Here is a 20595-nt window from a genome sequence, read left to right on the forward strand (position 1 = left end):
AAATTGTTTAAATGGGATGGCAGAATACCACCTCACAAACCATTTGCATGTCTGTTATAAGATGCCATGGTGAGAAAAGGAGAGAGAGCGCATTCCGCACAGGCCTTCAGCTAGAGTCAGATCTCAGATTACTACAGCAGGCTTGTGAGCTATGCACCTCATTGGAGAATGTGATTTATGACACAGACTGAGGGAAGGAAAGAAACGGGTGAAGTTCAGCCATAATTTAAATGAGGTCAGATCTGACTGTAATTGGGTATTGCTGAAATGGAGTTCTTAATAAATGACTGGATTTCTTTTGAAACTTGGCTCAAGGCTCATGAATTAATTAAATTTCTTTCGGAAACCTGACACTGGTAAAAAGAGTCAGAATTGTGGGTACAACCATACAGTGGAAATCCTGCCTCTTCTTTATGTCCATTGCATTTTAAAGAGTTGGGATTTCAATGATGGGGACATTAGCAAAGAGCAGACAGATGAAGAAGAAACTTGCTTCCTTTCTCTTTTTGTCCCCCTGCACCTGCCTCTGAACCTGGAGCCACTGAAGGGTGAGGTGTGTGCTCCAACCACAGGCCTTGTAACCATGGGCTGTCTCTTTAACAGCTATATTGTTCCTGCTTTGTCTCAGGATCGACGCTGTGCTGCCCAGCTGTTGGGTTTGGATTGGGTCCTCCTGCAGCAAAGGGGTACTCTCCTGCAGCCCTCTGTCAACATCCCTAAGCACCAGGAGACATAGAAGGAGAGGTGAAGGGAGCCTAGCAGGAAGGAGATCTTTACTTTTGGATCACACAGTCTAGCAATGTTCCAAGAGATGGACACCCAACTTGTCCCAGCTGCTTCCAGACCTGGAGCCCCAACAAAGTGTTCATTAGGAACAAGAATGTTCAGAGAGTTTAGCAGCTGGGTACCCTCTTGTCTGTCCCTTATCTTTTGTGTCTTCTTGAAAAAAAGTGAATCCATAGTCAGCCTATCCAAGGATGTTCAAAGATAGGAGTGTATGGAACCAAATGGTAATTCTCAACAGGTCAACACTTGAATTGCAGTTGATTCAATAATTGTCCTGACTTTCCCTTCCTCAGTTTGTATCAGGCACCCTTCGATCATATTGTAGCACACCAGGTTCTCAGCTGACATGGGCAAATTACCCAGATGGCACCACCTTGGGAAAGACTAACCCTGACAATGTGTCCTATTAGCATTAACAGAGATTGAGGCCATACCAATTATTTTAGATTTTATTTTTTATCCTGCTTTTATATATAGATATACAACTCAAAATGGTCAACATACTTGGTACATGTCCCTTTCTCTATGTTCCTCACAACAACCCTGTGAGGTGGGTTGAACTGAAAAACAGTTACTGGCCCAAAGTCACCTGGCCAGTTTTCATGCCAAGGCAGGACTATAACTCACCATCTCCTGATTTCTAGGAAGAACCTTCACCATTACACCCAACTGATCCTTAATTTTTAAATTAATTTTGCATAATCATTCAGTGAAACAGTGGTAATAATGTAATTTTAGAGCTCAGCCCAATTCTATACTGTTATACCATCAACATATGTCCTTTGGGCAACTTAATTGTCTGCAAATCTTTGATAGAAGGAGCTTTTGAGTCCAGCTGCATTGTTACATTCTCCAGGTTGTGGGAAGATTTAATAGCTGAGTGTTAAAGCTTTCTGTTAGATGTGAAGTTTCAAAGTTTTCTGAGGAGAAGACGGTTCTCAAAGGCAGGTGATTGAAGAGAAAGACCACCAAATATGCCAATATATAGGCCAAACTTGGAGTTTCTCCAAAGTATCCTTTAGCAAATGACCTGAATATTAACATTGAAACATGAACATCTAACACCTGTGAGGTGCCCTTCTCACCCTCTGACTTCTAACAATTGGAATCAAGACTCAATCTGGGTTGCAAAGAAGGGCTTCAGCATTTGATGGCGGAGTTGTTTGGTTTTCATGCCATAGATAATGGGATTCAACATGGGGGGTACCAGAAGATATAGATCTGCCAACAAGATGTGGATATGTGCAGGAATGTTGTGCCCCCAACGCTGAGTGTAAAAGGAGAAAAGGGCAGGCGTGTAGAAGATCAGGATGACACAGATGTGGGAGCCACAAGTGCTAAAGGATTTCTGCCGGGCTTCTTTGGAGGAGAGTCCCTGGACTGTTCTGAGGATGAGCACATAGGAGACAGCAATGAAAATTGAATCTGAGCCCACCACAAAGGTGGCTGCTGTGATTCCATAGATGTTGTTGGGTGTTGTGTTTCCACTGGCCAGCTTTACCACAGCCATGTGCTCACAGTAGGAATGGGCAATGACATTAGGCCCACAATACGGGAGATGGTTAACCATGCAGGTCAAGGGGGTCATGAACCCAATGCCCCTCATGAAGGCAGCACATCCAATCTTGGCAATGACAGAACTGGTGAGGATGGTAGTGTAATGTAAAGGGGCACAGATTGCCACATAGCGATCAAAAGCCATGGCGAGCAGCACACCTGACTCCACAGCTGAGAAGCCATGAATGAAGAACATCTGGATCACACAAGCTTTGAAGCCGATTGTATGGGACTCAAACCAGAATATGCTCAGGACCTTGGGCACAGTGGAGGTGGTCAGTATTAAGTCAAGGATGGCTAACATGCAAAGGAAATAATACATGGGCAAGTGAAGACTTGGTTCCCTTCTGACCACAAAGAGAATGGTGATGTTCCCCACCAAAGAGACCAGATACATGGAGCAGAAGGGGAAGGCAATCCAGAAGTGGGCACTTTCTAGGCCTGGAATCCCCATTAGGAAAAAAAAGGAGACACCTCTTGATTGGTTGTAACAGGACATGGCATCTAACTGGTCTCAGCAACCATTTCACTATCTGCAACAGAGAGAAGAAGATGGTCAGAGAAAGGGGCACACTGGTGAAATTGCAGAAACTTTACAATTGGAGAAGTCCATTCCTAGGAATGCCATCGGCCCTTTTCTTTCCCATCATTCGGTTTAAAATTCTTCATGACTTATTATAATTGGGATTGGCTTCTACATTAAACATTTGTTCTGATGGTTTGTTCTGTTGGTTGAATCTTGTCACATAGATTATTAAAATACACAAGATTAAGAAAATGGGGACCAAGTTGCCTGTCCTCAAATATTTACATTAGCTTTGCAGTTGACTGTTGGAGGAAGATTTTTTAAAGCTTTCTCTCATGAAATTGCAAAGTGCCAAAGCAGCATACTTTTGCTGGGAGCATCCAGCTCAGAAAGGGAAGGGGCTACTCCGAAAGGATCTGACCATGCTAGGACCACTGGGGTGATTACTAATCTGATAGAGTCTCATATGCATGTATATGCGAATAGAATAGAATAGAATAGAATAGAATAGAATAGAATTCTTTATTGGCCAAGTGTGATTGGACACACAAAGAATTTGTTTTTGGTGCATATGCTCTCAGTACATAAAAGAAAAGATACATTCATCAAGAATCATAAGGTACAACACTTAATGAGAGTCATAGGGTACAAATAAGCAATCAGAAAACAATCAATATCAATATCAATCATAAAGATACAAGCAACAAAGTTATAGTCATGCAGTCATAAGTGGGAGGAGATGGGTGATAGGAACGATGAGATGACTACTAGTAATAGTAATGCAGCCTTAGTGAATAATTTGACAGTGTCACATATACTGTACACATTCCCACATGGAATAAGCCTTAGACATCTGAGATGATTCCACCACATCCTTAAGGGGTTGATGAAAATGGTCTATCTCACTTCATCAGATAAATGGAGGGCTGAACTGATGTAGTATTTAAATTGGGATGGGGAGGGAAGGAGAGGAAGACAAGTAGATGTTATACAGATTTATATTCCATGGGAGACAGTTTACAATCCCCATATCAATTGTATAGACTACAGATATAGTACATTAGGAATTTATTGTGATAGGTAGTAACTCTTTCTGGATCTCCAGATAAACACTGGCCACATTTAGATGTGGGAATTTCAGTTCCCAGAAGTTCCTAGCAATTTAAACCCTAAAATATAGGCAGCATCCAAGTGAACCTCCCTTGCACCAGAATGGCATAACATCAGCAAAAGCTGCTGTTTTGTCAGTACTTAACAAATTCTACTTTTAAACCAGCTTCAATTACATTTAACTAAATTGGATATGACTAGAGTTACCATCACTCATAAGTCCTGGACAAATACTATTCCAGCAAGGGGGTTAGGCAGAATGGGGCAGCTTGGGTTGAGTACATCTAGCATGGCTTCTGGCCATACCCCTGGTGTGACTGAAGCCACTCAGGTTGATCTCCTCCAGCCCTCAACCATTACTCATCCTCACCCTTCTGGGCCTTAGCTTCTGCACCCCTCTAGTGTCAGATTCAACTACTACAGTATAATCCATTTCTTGCACAACAGGGGCACTACTAGCATATTATCAGACCCAAGCTGCAGTAGATCATACTTACCTGGAGCTTGTTCCTGGGTCACAGCCGGGGGTCTACATATGTACACATCAAACCTGCCACAAGGAGACTGGGAGGAAGAGGGTGCCTTAATAGTGTGGCTCCGACACCTGTGGGATCCGTAGTCTCCACACGTTGCAGGAGGGAATACCATGACTGAAATCAACATGTCTGGTAACTAATGCAGGAGGGAATACATATGCAGAAGGAGATAAAAATCCATGTGGGTTGGTAGAAAACAAACTTTGGGAAAGCCCATAGGATGCAATGGATTTGTTGGAGACCTCATTGAGAAATGGAAATATAGTTTCCTTCAGGCTATTTGCTTCAGACTAAACTGCATGCCCCAAAGGGTGCTTTCTTTCTTTCTTTCTTTCTTTCTTTCTTTCTTTCTTTCTTTCTTTCTTTCTTTCTTTCTTTCTTTCTTCCTTCCTTCCTTCCTTCCTTCTCTTTCCTTTCTTTCCTTTCTTCATTCATTCATTCATTTATTTATGCATTTATATAGCTGCCCATCTGTTAGCCAATTCTAGGTGGCTTCCAATGAAAAGTTAAAACAATACATATGAAGTCATATTAAAACTATAAAATTAAACAGATTGAAAAATGGAAATATTAAAAACAGCAAAGACCATTTGACACCCAGACAAATGTCTATTGTGCAATTATCTACAGTAGTCTTCTTCTCTCAGTATTCAGAGAAAGACCCAGATCTTTGAAGCTTTAGGGAAGCATGTCATATCATGTAGGGCTTTAAAGGTGATGACCAGCACCTTGAATTGCACCCAAGAAAGAAATAAAACCTGTGCAGCTCCTGCAACCCAGGTGTTACATGGGCAAAACCAGGAGCCCATTACGGTTACATTCTGCTACATTCTGGACCAGTTGAAGTCTGCGATGCATAGAAAGAGTAGCAGTCCAGGCATGCACATCTCAGTGAGGGACTCCTTTTTCCTTGTGAAGAACATTACACCCCACAGAAGTTTCATTCTTCTGTATACATGTGGAATCAAATTGCATTAAAATCTAACATCTTTCGTCAAACCTGATATATATCCCTCCCTCCCACCCTCCCCCCCCCCACCCACCCAGTCTAAAATATATTGGGGGGGAAAATAGAAAATTGATAACATCTTTACATTGAGCTTAGCTCCTCCTTGCTAAGCTAACTTTAAACAATTTATGTCATTCCTGATCTTAAATATAAACTATCTGGAATTTCTTAGTCCCGTATTTATTTTGTATATAACCAATCCATTTTTTCCCGTCTCATTTATCCATATTTATTTTGTATATAATCAATCCATTTTTTCCAGTCTCATTTATATCTCTCGTTTAAGTGGTGCTTAAGATATGATTCCATTGATTCCACATGTATACTGTCTTCTCTTATTTTCTTTTTCTCTTTAAAACTAGGATATGTTAAGTATATTGATATGGAAGCGGAAATACACCGATAAGAGGAAGAGTGGGAAGCAGAAGGGAGACGAAAGATGGGAAGAGAGGGATAGGAGAGAGGATAAGGGGGGAAGATGAGGAGGAGGATGATAAGGAGGAGTGGAATGTAGAGAGAGGAGAAGGAGAAAGGAAGGGGAAGTAGAGTAGGAAAGGATGATGGAGGGAAGATAGGAAGTAGGAGAGAGGTAGAAGAAAGAGGTGTATGGAGAGTAGAAGAGCTAATAATGGGTGTTAACTTTTTGGGGGGCATTGATGACAAGAGGAACTGATGTAATCATTATTTAATACTATATGATACTGGCTATGTATAGTATACATGTGATTGTATGTTATGAAAATGGAAATAAAAATATGTTTTTTTTTTTAAAGAAGTTTCATTCTTCTGTTTTCAGCCCTGTATCTACTCTAGCAAGATCACGCTGAAGTTTATTTCTGTTCTTTCTCACCCAGTTTTGCATGCTTTCATCCTTAGCCATACAAAAATCAATGTCTATTTTTCTTATAAAGACCTTGGAAGGATGGAAGGATGAGTCAATCTTGAGCCGGTGAAATCAAATTGCCAAACTCTGGCAGCCAGCAGTCAGCAAAAGTAGGCTGCAGTACTGCATTCTAACTACTGTGCCACCATGGCTCTCACCACTTGAGATACTAAAATATTTTGGAACACAACGTCCATCAGCAGCAACCAGCTGGCAAAAATTAAAGAACTTTAATCAGAAAGATGTAGTGTGCAGGAAAACCAGTTAAACCATTCTTAAGAAATGCCTGTCCTGTCTTTTTCTTCAAAACCTTTGGAGAGGGAGAACACACAATCTCCAGACTTCCCCAGTTCTCTATTGTTTAGTACAGATCTTTCTATCAGGAAGATTTTACAGCTGTTTAAATTAACTCTGCAGTCACTATTTGTACTCATTACTTTTCACCCTTGTTTCTATGCTAATGGAACTTTGATTATTTTAAAAGACTATAGAATAGAATAGAATTCTTTATTGGCCAAGTGTGATTGGACACACAAGGAATTTGTCTTTGGTGCATATATTGAGTGTACATAAAGAAAAATAAAATAGAACACATTCATCAAGAATCATAAGATACAACACTTAGTGAGAGTCATAGGTTACTAATAAGCAATCAAATTATACTAGGAAGCAAATAAAACAATATAAATTTTAAGATATAAGCAACATGGTTATAATCATAAGTGGAAAGAGATATGTACTAGGAAAGGGATAGGTACTAGGAAGGAAGAATAATAGTAATACTGTCTTAGCAGATAATTTGATATTGTTGTGGGAATTAGTTGTTTAGCAGAGTGACGGCATTTGGGAAAAAACTGTTCTTGTTTCTAGTTGTTCTGGTGTGCAGTGCCCAATTGTGTCGTTTTGAGGGTAGAAGTTATGTCCAGGATGTGAGGGGTCTGTAGATATTTTCACAGCCCTCTTTTTGACTTGTGCAGTATACAAGTCCTCGATGAAAGGCAGGTTGCTGGCAATTGTTTTTTCTGCAGTTCTAATTATCCATTGAAGACTGTGTCTGTCTTATTTGGTTGCAGAGCCAAACCAGACAGTTATGGAGGTGCAGATGAGAGACTCAATAATTCCTCCATAGAACAGAATCAGCAATCATCTTTGGACAGTTTGAACTTTCTGAGTTGGCGCAGAAAGAACATTCTTTGTTGTGCTTTTTTGATAACATTTTTGACATTGGGCGTCCATTTTAAGTCTTGAAATATGATAGAACATAGAAACTAGAAGGTTTCTATGACAACAGAGAAATGAGCTATTGAAGTTGGATGTGGAGAGATCCATTCTGTGTGGGAGAGTCAGCCAGTTAATATTTTCCATAATGTGTAAAGACTTCTATATCAGAATTACGGAGTCTGTCAGTGGTGGGTTCCGGACCCCGGTGCAGCCAGTACACTGTGCATGGGTTGGGGCATCTTAGATGGGCATGCGCACTGAGCGTGCATACACATGCCATCACCCTGTGACACCCAGCTGCCTGGCGGAGGTTGCGCAGGCACTGTACGCTGTGCACGCATGCGCAATGGGCCAGTTGTGTTATTAAATGTCCATGGAATGTGGGTGGGTGGGTGGGCCAAACGAGCTACCAGCTGGTACTGGTACAATGGCTGCTTCTCCCGGCTACTCCCGGTGCAGCCATACCAGGCCGTACTGCTCGGAACCTACACTGGAGTTTGTTCTTTAAATCAGGGGTCAGTTCAGCCTTGAAGCACACTAGGCAGGGGCAGAATAACAGGGAATCTCCCCTGAGAAGCTTCCTGCTGTCCAGCTTTGGTCTCTGAATGCTCTCTACAGTCTCCCACACAGCTGATTCCAGGAGACTCCCAAAGGGACACTGTATCTTGAAGGTCTATAAACCCTCTTCTGTTTTTCAGACAAGGGCAGAGACTGGCTGTCAAGGATTTGGCTGATCATGAACAGGTGTTTTCTGAGTTTGCTACTTTAAGGAGAGCCACCTGCCACTAAGGTACTTCAAAGGATGAAACTCTGTGGGATACACAGACTTGAGTTCTGAAGTGGGAACAGATGCAGCCAAAATTTGATTCCTGCAATTTTGTTCTCCAAGGGCTGCATTACAAAGTGGGTCTGGATACATGAAGGAGCTGCAGCTGAGAATGCAAAGGTATTACGTGAGAATGTTTTTAGGGATGTAGCATTCTGTTTTGATCCTTCAGCTTGTCTGCTGCATAAGCTTTTGAGCATTGCAGACAATTCTAGGGAAGCCCAGACCTTTCTTCAGACAATTTCTCCCCTAACATTTGGGTCTAGTGAGTTATATTTGAAGTTGCTTCTGGGAATACACAAAATTACATTATTTTAATCATGGCTTCATTTATTAGGCTCTAATTTTTTTTTGAGAGAGAGGGAGATCACTCTGCTGGGCTTTGCCATAATTTGGCTAATTTGTATTTGTCAGTTCATGTACCCAGGAAGAGATAGTAATGGTATATACAGAGCTATTATATACTAGGTTTGCTTTCATTATGCATCCTAAAACAGGATGTGTAAACATGGGCATTAAATGGGACAGAAGTTCCAGACTGCATCAGAAAAGCAAATGAATAAATAAACAAAGGTAATCTAGATTAGAGTAATCTATATAGTTCACTTCCCCTTAAGCTTTCAGAGTACAGATGTTAGACTATGTCATGACTGCATGTACAGGACTTTACATGACTTCCATCAAGCTTCTTGTAGAAGAGGGTTAAAACTTTTATTTTTGTAGTGTATATCCTGTCTGATATTTTCAGTTACATCACTACCACAGTTACCAGTTTAAATTTATTGAAAATAATCAGACTTGATAATCTCTCTGTATCTCTGTACTACGAAAGCCTTGGAAGGTGGACTAAATAGACCTTTCTGGGAGCTTCTAAATGTCCTTTCCTGTAAGCTACTGAGTGCCAGGATCTGGGCAGCTCCTATAGCTACTACTCTATTTGTAGTTATTCAAGTGAAAAGGTCTGCAACTTTAATTCTCAGAAGAAGGTTTGAAACCCATAGAATAACTGGAGGCTACCCACATCTGATGGTTCCCAATAAAGATGAGACTGGTGACATGGGGAGTTATGATGGACAGTGGAAGTACATATCTTGCAGGAATTAATATGTTTGGGAATGTGAGAAAAATTGTTTAGAAAAGATACTATTCTATTTTTTTTAAAGAAGCTTCTTTATTTATTTTGCTTATTTCCTTTTTCCAGAAACAGAATTTTTGATTACTTTTATAACTCTGACCAAGCAAGCTGTGTGAAGTTGCAAAGGGGGGGGGGGAGTCCAGAGGTCACCATCCCTGCTCTAGGTAAAGTGAAGTCGTAGTTAAACTTGAAGCTTTACAAGTGAAAGTTTCCAGTGGCTCACCAAATCAGAGAAAAGAACAGACTTTCTGTGGTCTGAATGGATTTGTACTTGATGAAATTCCTGTTAATAAAGGATTGTGATGTGCATTTTGAAGGCAAAACTGCTTCAGATCAGCTGCAGCTTGCGAAACCTTCACGCGGCTCACGCTAGCCTCGAGCCGCAGCTGTTGCACCACTTTCTTCATAGCGGTGACGTTGGAGGCGCCGGACATGGCCCTCTCCCTCACTCAACTCCGCGCGACATCGAACTCGTAAAGGAGCCGCTTCTGCTGGCAAACGGGTGGGTCGCTGTGCGGGTGAGGGGGGGGCTGCTTCTCAGAACTTTCAGAAAAGATACTATTCTATTAAAGTGCTTGGAATGAAACCTAACATTGGTTTGATGTATTCCTTCTGTTTCTCTTCTCAGACATTTTAACTTTTAGGGTGTCTCATGTGCCCTTTCTCTTCCCATGATGGCCCTAGTGAATGAAACTGACTACGGCCTCGAGTACTTTTTCTTGAAAGGGGTCCCAGGTCTGGAACACGCTCATCTCTGGATCTCCTTCCCATTTTTCTCTATGTATTTCATTGGCATGTTGGGGAACTGTGGACTTCTCTACATCATCTGGGCTGAGGAGGCCCTTCACAGGCCCATGTACTTCTTCCTCTGCATGTTGTCTGTCACGGACATAGTCATGGGAACCTCTACCATGCCAAAAGCATTCTGCATTTTTTGGCTAAACCTGGAGGAGATCAGCTTCGGGGCCTGCCTGGTCCAGATGTACATTGTTCACACCTTCACAGGGATGGAATCCGGAGTCCTCATGCTCATGGCTTTGGACCGCTTTGTAGCTATCTGTTATCCATTGAGGTATGCTACTATCTTGACCCACCCAGTCATTCTTAAGGTAGGAGTCATCACCTTCCTCAGAGGAGCAGTTCTCATCCTCCCCTTTCCTTTTCTAGTCAGGAAAATGATATATTGCAACAGCAGAGCTATTGCTCACACCTATTGTGACCACATGGCAGTGGTAAAGCTGGCTTGCAGCAACATCCGAGTTGATGCTATCTATGGCCTGACAGTTGCCATGTTGATTGGGGGCTTCGATATCTCTTGCATTGCAATGTCTTACTTCATGATCCTGAAGGCAGTTGTGGGCCTTTCCTCCCCGGAACAAAGGAGCAAGGCATTTGGCACCTGCACTGCTCACCTTTGTGCCATTGCTATCTCTTATACACCAGCCTTCTTCACCTTCTTTGCACACCGTTTTGGTGGCCATCACATCACTCCTCATGTTCACATCATTATGGCCAATCTTTACCTCCTTCTGCCTCCCATGATGAACCCCATTGTTTATGGAGTGAAGACGAAAGAGATCCGTGAAAGTGTCCTGAGGTTGTTCCATAAGGAAAAAAATATGGCAGCCCCTAACCATTGATGGAGAAAAGAAATCATCCATAAGTATGCCATCAGCAGATAAAACCATATGATGGGTAAAACTTGCACTTAAATTAGCATCTTTATTTCTGAGATCTTAGTTGTCTTTTTATTTATTTTCAGACCTGACACTTCTCCGTATTCTTCTATTTTTTTAAATTAATTTACGCCCTGATTCTTGTGGATCTTCCAAGATAAAAACTAAATCATCTGCAAATGCCTGTAGTTTATACTTTTCCTTTTTATTTCCATGACTCTTATCTCTATATCTGGTCTAATGTTTCTATTTAATACTTCCAAAGTCAATATAAATAATAGTGGAGACAAGGGGCATCCTTGTCATGTGCCTTTCTTAATGCTAACCTTCTCAGTCATGTCTCCATTTACCATCACTTTGCAGTTTTTTGTCATATATCACCTTAATCATCTTTATTTCTGGTGAAGGAACAAAGCTTACATCACTGGTTGGCAAGAAGGGAAATCCAGCCATCAATCAGGATGCTCACAAGACCCCACTCTTCCATCTTCGCATATAAGTGCCCAGAGAAGATCATACTAACTCCCAATGATTTTGTAAACTTTCTAGAACAGTTGGCATAAATACAGTAATCATGCTGAAGAAGGAGCTTTGCTGAGAAGCCTGCAACATGATTATTCCCACTGAAAGTAAAGTTTTCTATTCTCAGGGATGGGGCATTGCCTTATATTTTGTTCTCCCAAAGTATGCGACCAGTACCATCTGGAAAGAGATATAGAAGCATAGGCAGTCCTACAAACAGACTGAAGAACAGTTTTTATCCGTGGGCTGTCAGACCCCTGAATGAAAAATAACTCTACAACAACATAGTATGATTGACTTGCGGGGCTGGCTCAACATGCAATAAGTTCACATGGTGTAATAGGACTGGGTGTTTGTTAGTAAGATTCTCTGGGCTAGGGATTTTTTTGTCTTCCACTGTGAGTTGCATTGTGTTGGGGGGGGGTGAACGAGGGAGGCTCAGCCAATCTCATTGTACACATGTTGTACTCTGACAATAAAGGTTTAAATTGAATTGAACCAGATTAGAAATCCAAAGGGAACTCTTGGGATGCTTTTCTCTCAGAAATCACCCCTACCAAATATCCATGTACAGAGAACAGTTTTCTATTCTGCTCTGGCTTATTTACAGGATAATGTTCAAGCTTAGGAAGACACTCTGGCATGTTTTCAGGCAGCTGGAGCCCATTAGAAGGAGCTCTAAAAAAAAAGCAATGAAGATGCATTGAAGATCATGATTCCAATTGTGAAGGGTCCTCTCCTGCCCTCCCAGACTACCAACATAACAACATAATAACATAAAAACAGAAGTAACATGATTAGCCAATGGGTTTTACAGACATAGTATAAAGAAACAAAAGAAAATGAGATATATTAAAAGAAGACAAGGGACATATTATAAGAGAAAGTCTGTTAAAAAATTGGAATTCGCTAAAAGCAAGGGTAAATGTAACAATCTCATCCATAGCATCATCATCAAATGTTTTCTCTTTCAAAGATGATTACAGCAAGAAAAAATTAATCACATATGCTGATACTGAAACAGACTAAAGACACAACATAAATGTGTCTTTTGAGGAAAGAATAAATCTAGCATGTTAATGTCTTTGCAAATAATTACAAAATTAAAAGGGAGGCATCCTGAGGAAGAATTTGAAATATTTACACAGAATCAAGATAATTTGTTAGAATTATTTATAATTTCTATACATGATGGGATTTGGGATTCCACTTGAACTTCCTCAGTCTTGTTTGCTCTTCCAGTTTGCTCACTCATGAAGTTTAGGATTATTCAATTTATAAAGATAAGAAAAGAAAAAACATGTTAGAAATATACACAAATTTGAGAGAGAGAGTGGGAGGGAGGGAGGGAGGGAGGGAGGGAGGGAGGGAGAGAGAGGGGGGAAGATAGGTGGTAGCAGAGGTGGCATTCAGCATGTTGCATGTTCTGACCAGTTCTGGAGAACCAGTAGCAAAAATTTTGAGTAGTTTGGAGAACCAGTAAATACCACCTCTGACTGGCCCTGCCCCCAACTATTCTCTGCCTTCCAAGTCCCAGTTGATCAGGAGGAAATGCGGATTTTGTAGTAAACTTCCCCTGCCACACCCACCAAGCCACACCTCACCTCGTGATCCTCACTTTACAGACATCTGATTGACCATGGCACACCAAAAGACTTTGTTAGCTGAGTCTTTGATTTATTCCAGCTCAGCTGTTTCTCTATTCTTAGTTTGTCACCTTATTTGATCTGTTTACAAAGATCATTTCCATGCCCAAGCCATAATCTGGAGTGCCACTCCCTCTTCTTATGTCTAGTGAAACAGAACTCATGTATCTTCCATAATGATCGTCTTTTGTTTCTTTATACTATGTCTGTAAAACCCATTGGCTAATCATGCTCCTTCTGTTTTTGATGTTATTATGTTGTTTTTTACTATTAAGAAATATTATTCATTCTGTTATCTACAAGTGACAGCTTGCTTTATAATGTATAATCTGATTATATGATACTGGACTATGTTATTTGGATTATCCTTTAACTGAAAGATATTGATGACTGACTGCCTTATCCATGTATGACTTGGACTGTTTGATGGACTCTGATATCTCTATTTCTATGAAAGTAAAAGCCTATTTAAACTGCAGTGTCTCTGTATGCTGGTTTGTGTGTTCTCCAACACAACTCTCACAATGCTTCACTGAACGTACTCGCTCTCCCAATGGGGAGCTTACCTAACAGTCTCTCACCAGAAACTTCAAGATGACCTTTCCCATTGGCAGGCAACCAGGTACACCATAATTCCTACAAATTTCAGCCAGCATTGCAAATTTTCAAGGTTTATAGAAAAGGTAGTCTAAGACATCTGCCTACCTCTGATGTTGATGTTCAAGCATAGAGAAAGAAACAGATTGTTGTACAGTGGAATTAGCATTTCAAGTACAGAACTATCATTAATGGCGCCTCCACACACAAAGATGCTATCTGGAAGGGTGATGTGAGGAGGATTGTCAATCAGTTTTTTATGTAGGAAAGAAATGCTGGTTATGAGAGATGAGTTTCCATATCCTTTTCTAGGAACGGAAGCACTTTATTTCAATAAAATACAAATCCTTTTTTCTTATTTTCAGAATTTTCTACCATCAAATCCTGGTTTGCTTCCTTGGAAAAATTTTGTATATTCTCTGCCGAATCTGTTGGGTCTTTATGCTATACACAATGGGGTTAAGGAGAGGTGGGACCACAATGTAGGCATTGGCCATCACCACGTGCACAAGGGGGGAAAGGTGTTTCCCATATCGCTGTAGCAAACAGATACTGATGATTGGGGCATAAAAGATGAGGATGGCACAAATGTGAGAAATACAAGTGTTGAGAGCCTTGAGACGTTCTTGATGGGATGCAATACCTAAAACAGTTTTCAAAATCATGATGTAGGACACAAGAATGAAGGCAACATCAAATCCCAATGTAAAAATCATCACAATCAAACCATACAAGATATTAACTTTTATATCTACACAGGATAACTTCATTACATCAGGATGAAAACAGTAGGAGTAAGAAAGTATATTGGATCTGCAGAAGGGTAGATGTTTAATCAGAAAGGGAGCGGGGAAACAGACACAAATACATCTAACAGCAGCAGTAATTCCTATTTTTGCAACAACAGTGTTTGGGAAGAGTGTTCTGTATCTTAGTGGCTCACGGATTGCAACCACACGGTCAAAAGCCATTGCCACCAGAACGCCAGACTCCAACCATTGAAAGGCATGGATGAAAAACATTTGGGTGAGACAAGCATTAAATGTGATTTCCTTCCAGTTACACCAGTAAACTTTCAGCATAGTTGGTAAGGTGGACATGGAGAGACCCAGATCTGAGCAGGCTAGGATGGAAAGGAAGATATACATGGGTTCATGAAGACTTTGGTCAGTTTTAATGACAAAAAGAATGAGGCTGTTTCCAAGCAATATGAAGACACAGAGCACAAACAGAAGAAAGGCCATCAAAGCATTCTTCTCCTCCATCCCAGGAATGCCAGAAAAGACAAAGGTTCTCAGGTTCAGACTGCTGTTATCGAACATCTTGACAGCTGACGTGCTTCCTATGGGAACATCTGATACAGTCATAACTAGAGAGTCATAGAGATGAATAAAGAGATTCTTGTGCTGTTATATATTTTGGAAATTATTGTCATTCTAAGCTGGTGAGTGTTTTGGTTTACTCAGATAGGCTAGTTGGTTAGAGATAAAAAACAAATTTAAAGAATGGGGATCAGCCTGATAATTTGTTCAGCTTTCATCCTTCAGATCATCACTGTTCTTTCCTCTTTCTAAAATGTAGTCCTATTCCTTTTATCAATTCTTGGCATTATGAACAGCCTAGAAATTTCAGTGTTTTAAAATTCCTGATGGCTTTGAGTTTGGATCCTGAATTTAAAGACTTCCTTTTTTAGCTAGGTATCAATCTTATATCTGAAGACTCCTATCACATCTCCCCTCAGTCATTTTCTCTGTAGATTAAATATACCACATCCATTAGTTGCTCTTCATAGGAGTTGGTTTGCAGACCCTCCTTTTTCGTTTGAAAAGTCTTTTTATATTCTTTTACATACAATTACAGGTATACATTCACATAGTTATTCTTCTTCTTTACATTTGTCATTCTTATACATTTATTATTCCATTTAAAAGGTTATAATATACAGCTTGGGTTGCTTTATTTACCATCCCATCCACCTGTTTTAACACCACTTTATTTTCCCTTTCTTTTCTCCCTCCCTCCCTTCTCCAGTTTCTTCCTTCCTTCTCTCCTTCCCCTTCCTTCTTCCCTTACCTATCCCCTACTCCTACACTTCCTCATCCCCTTCCTACCCTCTCTCCTTCTGTTTCTCTCCCTTCCACCCTCCTCTCCTTACCTCTTTCTTCCTTCCCTCTTCTTCCTCTTGTCCTCTTCCCTCTCCCTTTCTTTTTATGTTTTCATAGGTGTCCTTTCAAATCTCAATTTATGTTTTCTTGGGATGGTATTTCCGCAAACCCAAATATAGTTTAGTATAATGTATTCCCTTTCCTTCGTTAATCTATCCTAACTATGCTCCCACCTTTATATCTCACTCTTGAATATATACTTGTACATTTAGTACTTTCTTTTCTGTTTTCCCCCTCTTCCCCCCCTTTGCATTTAATAGTGTATCGTCTGGGTTCTGTATCTTCCCCTTACTTTCTTTTCTAGATTTCTTTCTCTAGAAAGTCATAAAATCTTCCCCATGTCTTGAAGTACACCAATTCCTCTTTATCCTTTATTTTCAAAGTCAACCTGGTCATCTCTGCACAGTCTAATTTTTTTTATTATCTCTTCATCTGTTGGTAGCTTATTTGATTTCCAATTTTGGGCAAATGCAATTCTCGCTGCTGTAGTTACATGTATAATCAAATAAGTATCTTCTCTCTTGTGTTTCTCTGGGAGAATACCCAATAAAAATGTCTCTGGTTGAAATTATATTTTTTGTAACATTTTCTCTAGCCGTGTTCTTATTTTAGTCCAATAATTCCTTGCTTCTGCACATGTCCACCACACGTGATAATATGAACCTATTGCTTGTTGACATTTCCAACATCTCACTGACTTGTCTTTAAACATTTTTGCTAATTTTTCCAGTGACCTTCCTTTTTGTTGCTGGTCCTGCTCTGAATGTGATCTATCACTGTCCTGGACACCACTTTTGAAAAAGGGCAGTGATACAGGACTCCAAGTGCAATCTGACCAGCACAGAGTAGAGAGGAACAATGACTTTTTATGGTATGAAATCTATCTTCATTAGATGTTTTAATAGTTGTTTCATATTATTTGGTTTTGATTAACTTTGGCTAAACCAGGACAATGAGAGCTCCTTCACATGGGCTGTTGCCAAGACAGGGATTCCCATCCTAATCATGTGTTTCCATTTTTCCTATCCAGATGCAAAACTCAATGCTCTACATGGGGCTCCCCATTAAGAACATTTGGAAGCTTCAGCTGGTCTACAGTGTAGTCACATATGCAGTTTTGGGCACACAACACAACTCATATTAAAACACTGATATGTGACTTGTCCTGATTTCCAATGGGATTCTGAATGCAGTTCATGAAGTTGTTATTTTTAACCCCCCCCCCCCAGGGTGTTGGGTCAGATTTCTTCTGATTTCTGCCTATCCCAATTAATTTGTAGATAGAGGTAGGCATGCTCTAGATTCTTCTTGAGAATCAATGAGTGGGACCTAGAAGTGAATCTTCCCTTTTGTGGCACCTGCTGTAGAGAACAACTTCACCTCTGACTCTATGGCCTTCTGGAGGGTCCTGAAGACTTTATGTCCCCGATAGTGCTGGGATGTTAGTGGAACCACCATATGTGTCTTTGTTTTCTTTTAAATAAATGTTCAAGGGGACATTGATTAGGCTTTTATAATTGATTCCATTGTGTTTTTTTTTTCATTCTGTTTGCCATACAGGATTCCACTGATTACAATGAGCAGCCATATAAGTTGTTTATAATAAACGAATACAACTTGATATTCTCCTTGTTCAATTGCATCTTATAGATTTCAGCCCCACAGTCTTAGCTAGCTTAGATATTTCCATGCCTTTCTTTCTCATCTCCTCTAATATTTGGAAACCTTTCTGAACTTTGGGTCATCTGCAAATCAGTATTTATTTATTTGCTGCATTTACATGCAGCTTCAATCTAACAGATTGAGATAATGCATGGCAATAACTCCCACTGGAGAAAAAAATGGTAAACATTAAAATCTTAAAAACTGCTAACTATAACCCTCAAATTGGATACAAAATGATGAGCAGCCCCATAAGTATCACACCGTACTCCATAAGCTCAACAGACAAGGATCCTAGATGTTAACAGAAAGAGAGCTGAAAATCTCACTGTTGAAATAGTAAGCGGTGAGTCCATCCTATCTTCACCAAAGCAGCAGAATCCTTCTGCTTTTCAGACCCTTCCACTCCAAAATGGCCAGGAAAAAGTCCCAGCATCTGGTCCAAACATGCTTATAAACAAGTATCTCCTTTGAAAGAAACTCTCACGGGACATCTTGTGCCCAAACTTTGTTCTTCCCCTGATAAAAGTCCAGGAGACTCACTTCCTAGGTTAACTCTTTAGAGACTCAGCAGGGTCTTGGAGAAATATTATTTATTTACTTCTCTACAAGTATATAGCCAGCTCAATAAGACTCCTGATGGTTTGCAATAAATATAAGAAAGCGCCTCACTAAGAATGTAGTATATAGAGTCCTGTTTCAAGGGATGCAGACTTAATCCCTGCAGGGAATGACTAAAAGGGTGGTGACAGTTCATCTCCTAGAGTCCAGACTTCTTTTGGGAGTTCAGGCCCCCTGGAATTCTGGATGGAGTGATTTGCTCAGCGTTGGAGTTTATACTTATATATTTTAATTAACAAGATTTGTAATTCACCACACTCCAAAAGAACTCTTTTTGGGTAAAGCCATAGGACAGAAACAATATAAATACTATAAAGCAAAAATACTTTGCTAAATATTTCCATAATGGCTACCCACAAGTAGATAGATCCAAAAGCATGTGATATTCAACAAACATTGGGATAGCATAATTCTTAGGGAAGAAGGGAAGAGTGATCCTACCTTAGAAAAAGCCCATCATTTGAACAGCACAGAATAACAGAGCTGAAACCGACCTTAGAGGTCTTATAGTTCAACCCCATGCTCAAGCAGGAGATCCTATACCTGTGATAGCGAACCTATGGCACGCTTGCCACACTTGGCATGCAGAGCTCTCTCTGCAGGTACGCGTACCATCACCCCAGCTCCGTTCCACCACACATGTGCACGCTCCCCCCGCCGGCAGTCTCTGCCATGCATGTGCAGGAGCAGGGCACTTGTGGGAGACGTGTATGCATGCGCAGGGGGTGGGAGGCAGGGGGTGCCTCTTGTCCTCCCACTTGGCCTGTTTTTGCTCCCAGGAGGCTGCAGGGAAGCCTGCTAGGCCCGAAATGGGATGTGAAGGGTGCGGCACTCCCATGGTCCATTTTTGCTGATAATATGGGAATAATAAGGGAACAGGGGATCATATGCACATGCATTGGGGAATGGGGAGCCCATGCGCATTGCACTATGGATGTGGGCACGGGCATGCGCTTTCAGCACACAACAACAAAAGGGTTAGCCATTACTGTTCTATACTATTCCAGACCAGTGGCTGTCCAGTTTCTTTTTAAAATCCTCCAGTACTGGAGCACACACAACTTCTGAAGGCAAGTAATTCTACTGGCTAACTGTTCTCATAGTTAGGAAATTTCTCCTTAGTTCTAAGTTGGTTCTCTCCTTGATCAGTTTCCATCCAGTGCTTCTTATCCTGCCTTCAGGTGCTTTGGAAAATAGACACACACACACCCTCTTTGTGGCAGCCCGTCAGATATTGGAACACTGTTCATGTCAGTCCTAGGAAATTTCTTTTTAATTCTAGGTTGCTTCGCTCCTTGATTAGTTTCCATACGTTGTTTCTTATCTTGCCTTCTGGTGCTTTGGAAAATAGATTGGCACATTCTTCGTTATGCCAGCCCCTCAAATATTGGAATATTATCATGTCTCTCCTAGTCCTTTTTTTCACTAGACTAGACAAACCCAATTTCTAAAACTGTTCTTCATATGTTTTACTTCCGGTCTACTAATCATCTTTGTTGCTCTTCTCTTCACCCCTTCTAGAGTCTATGCATCTTTTTTCTATCATGACAGCCAAAACTGGATGCAATATTTCAAGTGTGGTTTTACCAAGGCATTATAAAGGGGTAATAATACTTCACATGATGTTAATTCTACCCTCTGTTAATGTAGCCTAGGACTGCCTTAATTTTTTTGGCAGCTGCCAGACACTGCTGGCTCATAATTAAGTGATTGTCCACTAGGGCGCCAAGATCCCTGTCACAGTTACTATTATTGATCCAAGTACCACCTATTCACAGTCACTACAAGTGATCCAGATACCACTCTTAGATATAGAGTGAATGATAGAATTGATGAAGAATGGTTTGGAAAGCAGGTAGATTTCAGGGTTCCAAGAAACACTCCCAACAAAAGAAGACTGAGGCATGAGTTTCCTCAAAGTTCCATTTTATTAGTGATGTCATATTGGTACATCTGGGAAAACCTGAATGTGAAAGTTTCCAGGTTTTCCCTATTCAAATGAAAGTTCAAGTCTCTGCCCAGCACCCGCATGTCCATCACATGATCCAATCAGGCACCATCCATTATTTAGACTATATCATCCATACTCCATATAATCCTCCCTCCTATTTTCCCAC

General features: G+C 40.7%; 3 protein-coding genes and 1 pseudogene across 3 annotated transcripts; 1 reads left to right on the forward strand and 3 right to left on the reverse strand.

The window, feature by feature from the left end:
* Positions 1-1894: 1894 nt before the first annotated feature.
* On the reverse strand, positions 1895-2809 carry LOC106550092 (olfactory receptor 52P1-like). Its single transcript, XM_014067886.2, has one exon. The coding sequence runs from the start codon at positions 2795-2797 to the stop codon at positions 1895-1897; it is 903 nt and encodes a 300-aa protein (XP_013923361.2). The 5' UTR covers positions 2798-2809.
* Positions 2810-9779: 6970 nt separating this feature from the next.
* Positions 9780-10073, reverse strand: LOC148044345 (guanine nucleotide-binding protein G(I)/G(S)/G(O) subunit gamma-5 pseudogene; annotated as a pseudogene).
* Positions 10074-10263: 190 nt separating this feature from the next.
* LOC106550091 (olfactory receptor 52N4-like) lies at positions 10264-11229 on the forward strand. The gene has a single exon (XM_014067884.2). It carries the CDS (start codon positions 10264-10266, stop codon positions 11227-11229), a length of 966 nt encoding a protein of 321 aa, XP_013923359.2.
* Positions 11230-14391: 3162 nt separating this feature from the next.
* On the reverse strand, positions 14392-15352 carry LOC106550090 (olfactory receptor 51H1-like). Its single transcript, XM_014067883.2, is given in 2 exon segments — positions 14392-14415; positions 14417-15352. Coding segments are annotated over 2 exon segments (960 nt in total).
* Between the last annotated feature and the right edge of the window lie 5243 nt (positions 15353-20595).

Source organism: Thamnophis sirtalis, unplaced genomic scaffold (assembly GCF_051295495.1).
Source record: "Thamnophis sirtalis isolate CommonGarterSnake01/CBP01778 unplaced genomic scaffold, rThaSir2_p1.2 scaffold_8, whole genome shotgun sequence".
NCBI lineage: Eukaryota > Metazoa > Chordata > Lepidosauria > Squamata > Natricidae > Thamnophis > Thamnophis sirtalis.

Coding starts and splice junctions, on each gene's coding strand:
- LOC106550092 (XM_014067886.2), bottom strand. CDS start 2,797: ATGGGGATTCCAGGCCTAGAAAGTGCCCACTTCTGGATTGCCTTCCCC.
- LOC106550091 (XM_014067884.2), top strand. CDS start 10,264: ATGGCCCTAGTGAATGAAACTGACTACGGCCTCGAGTACTTTTTCTTG.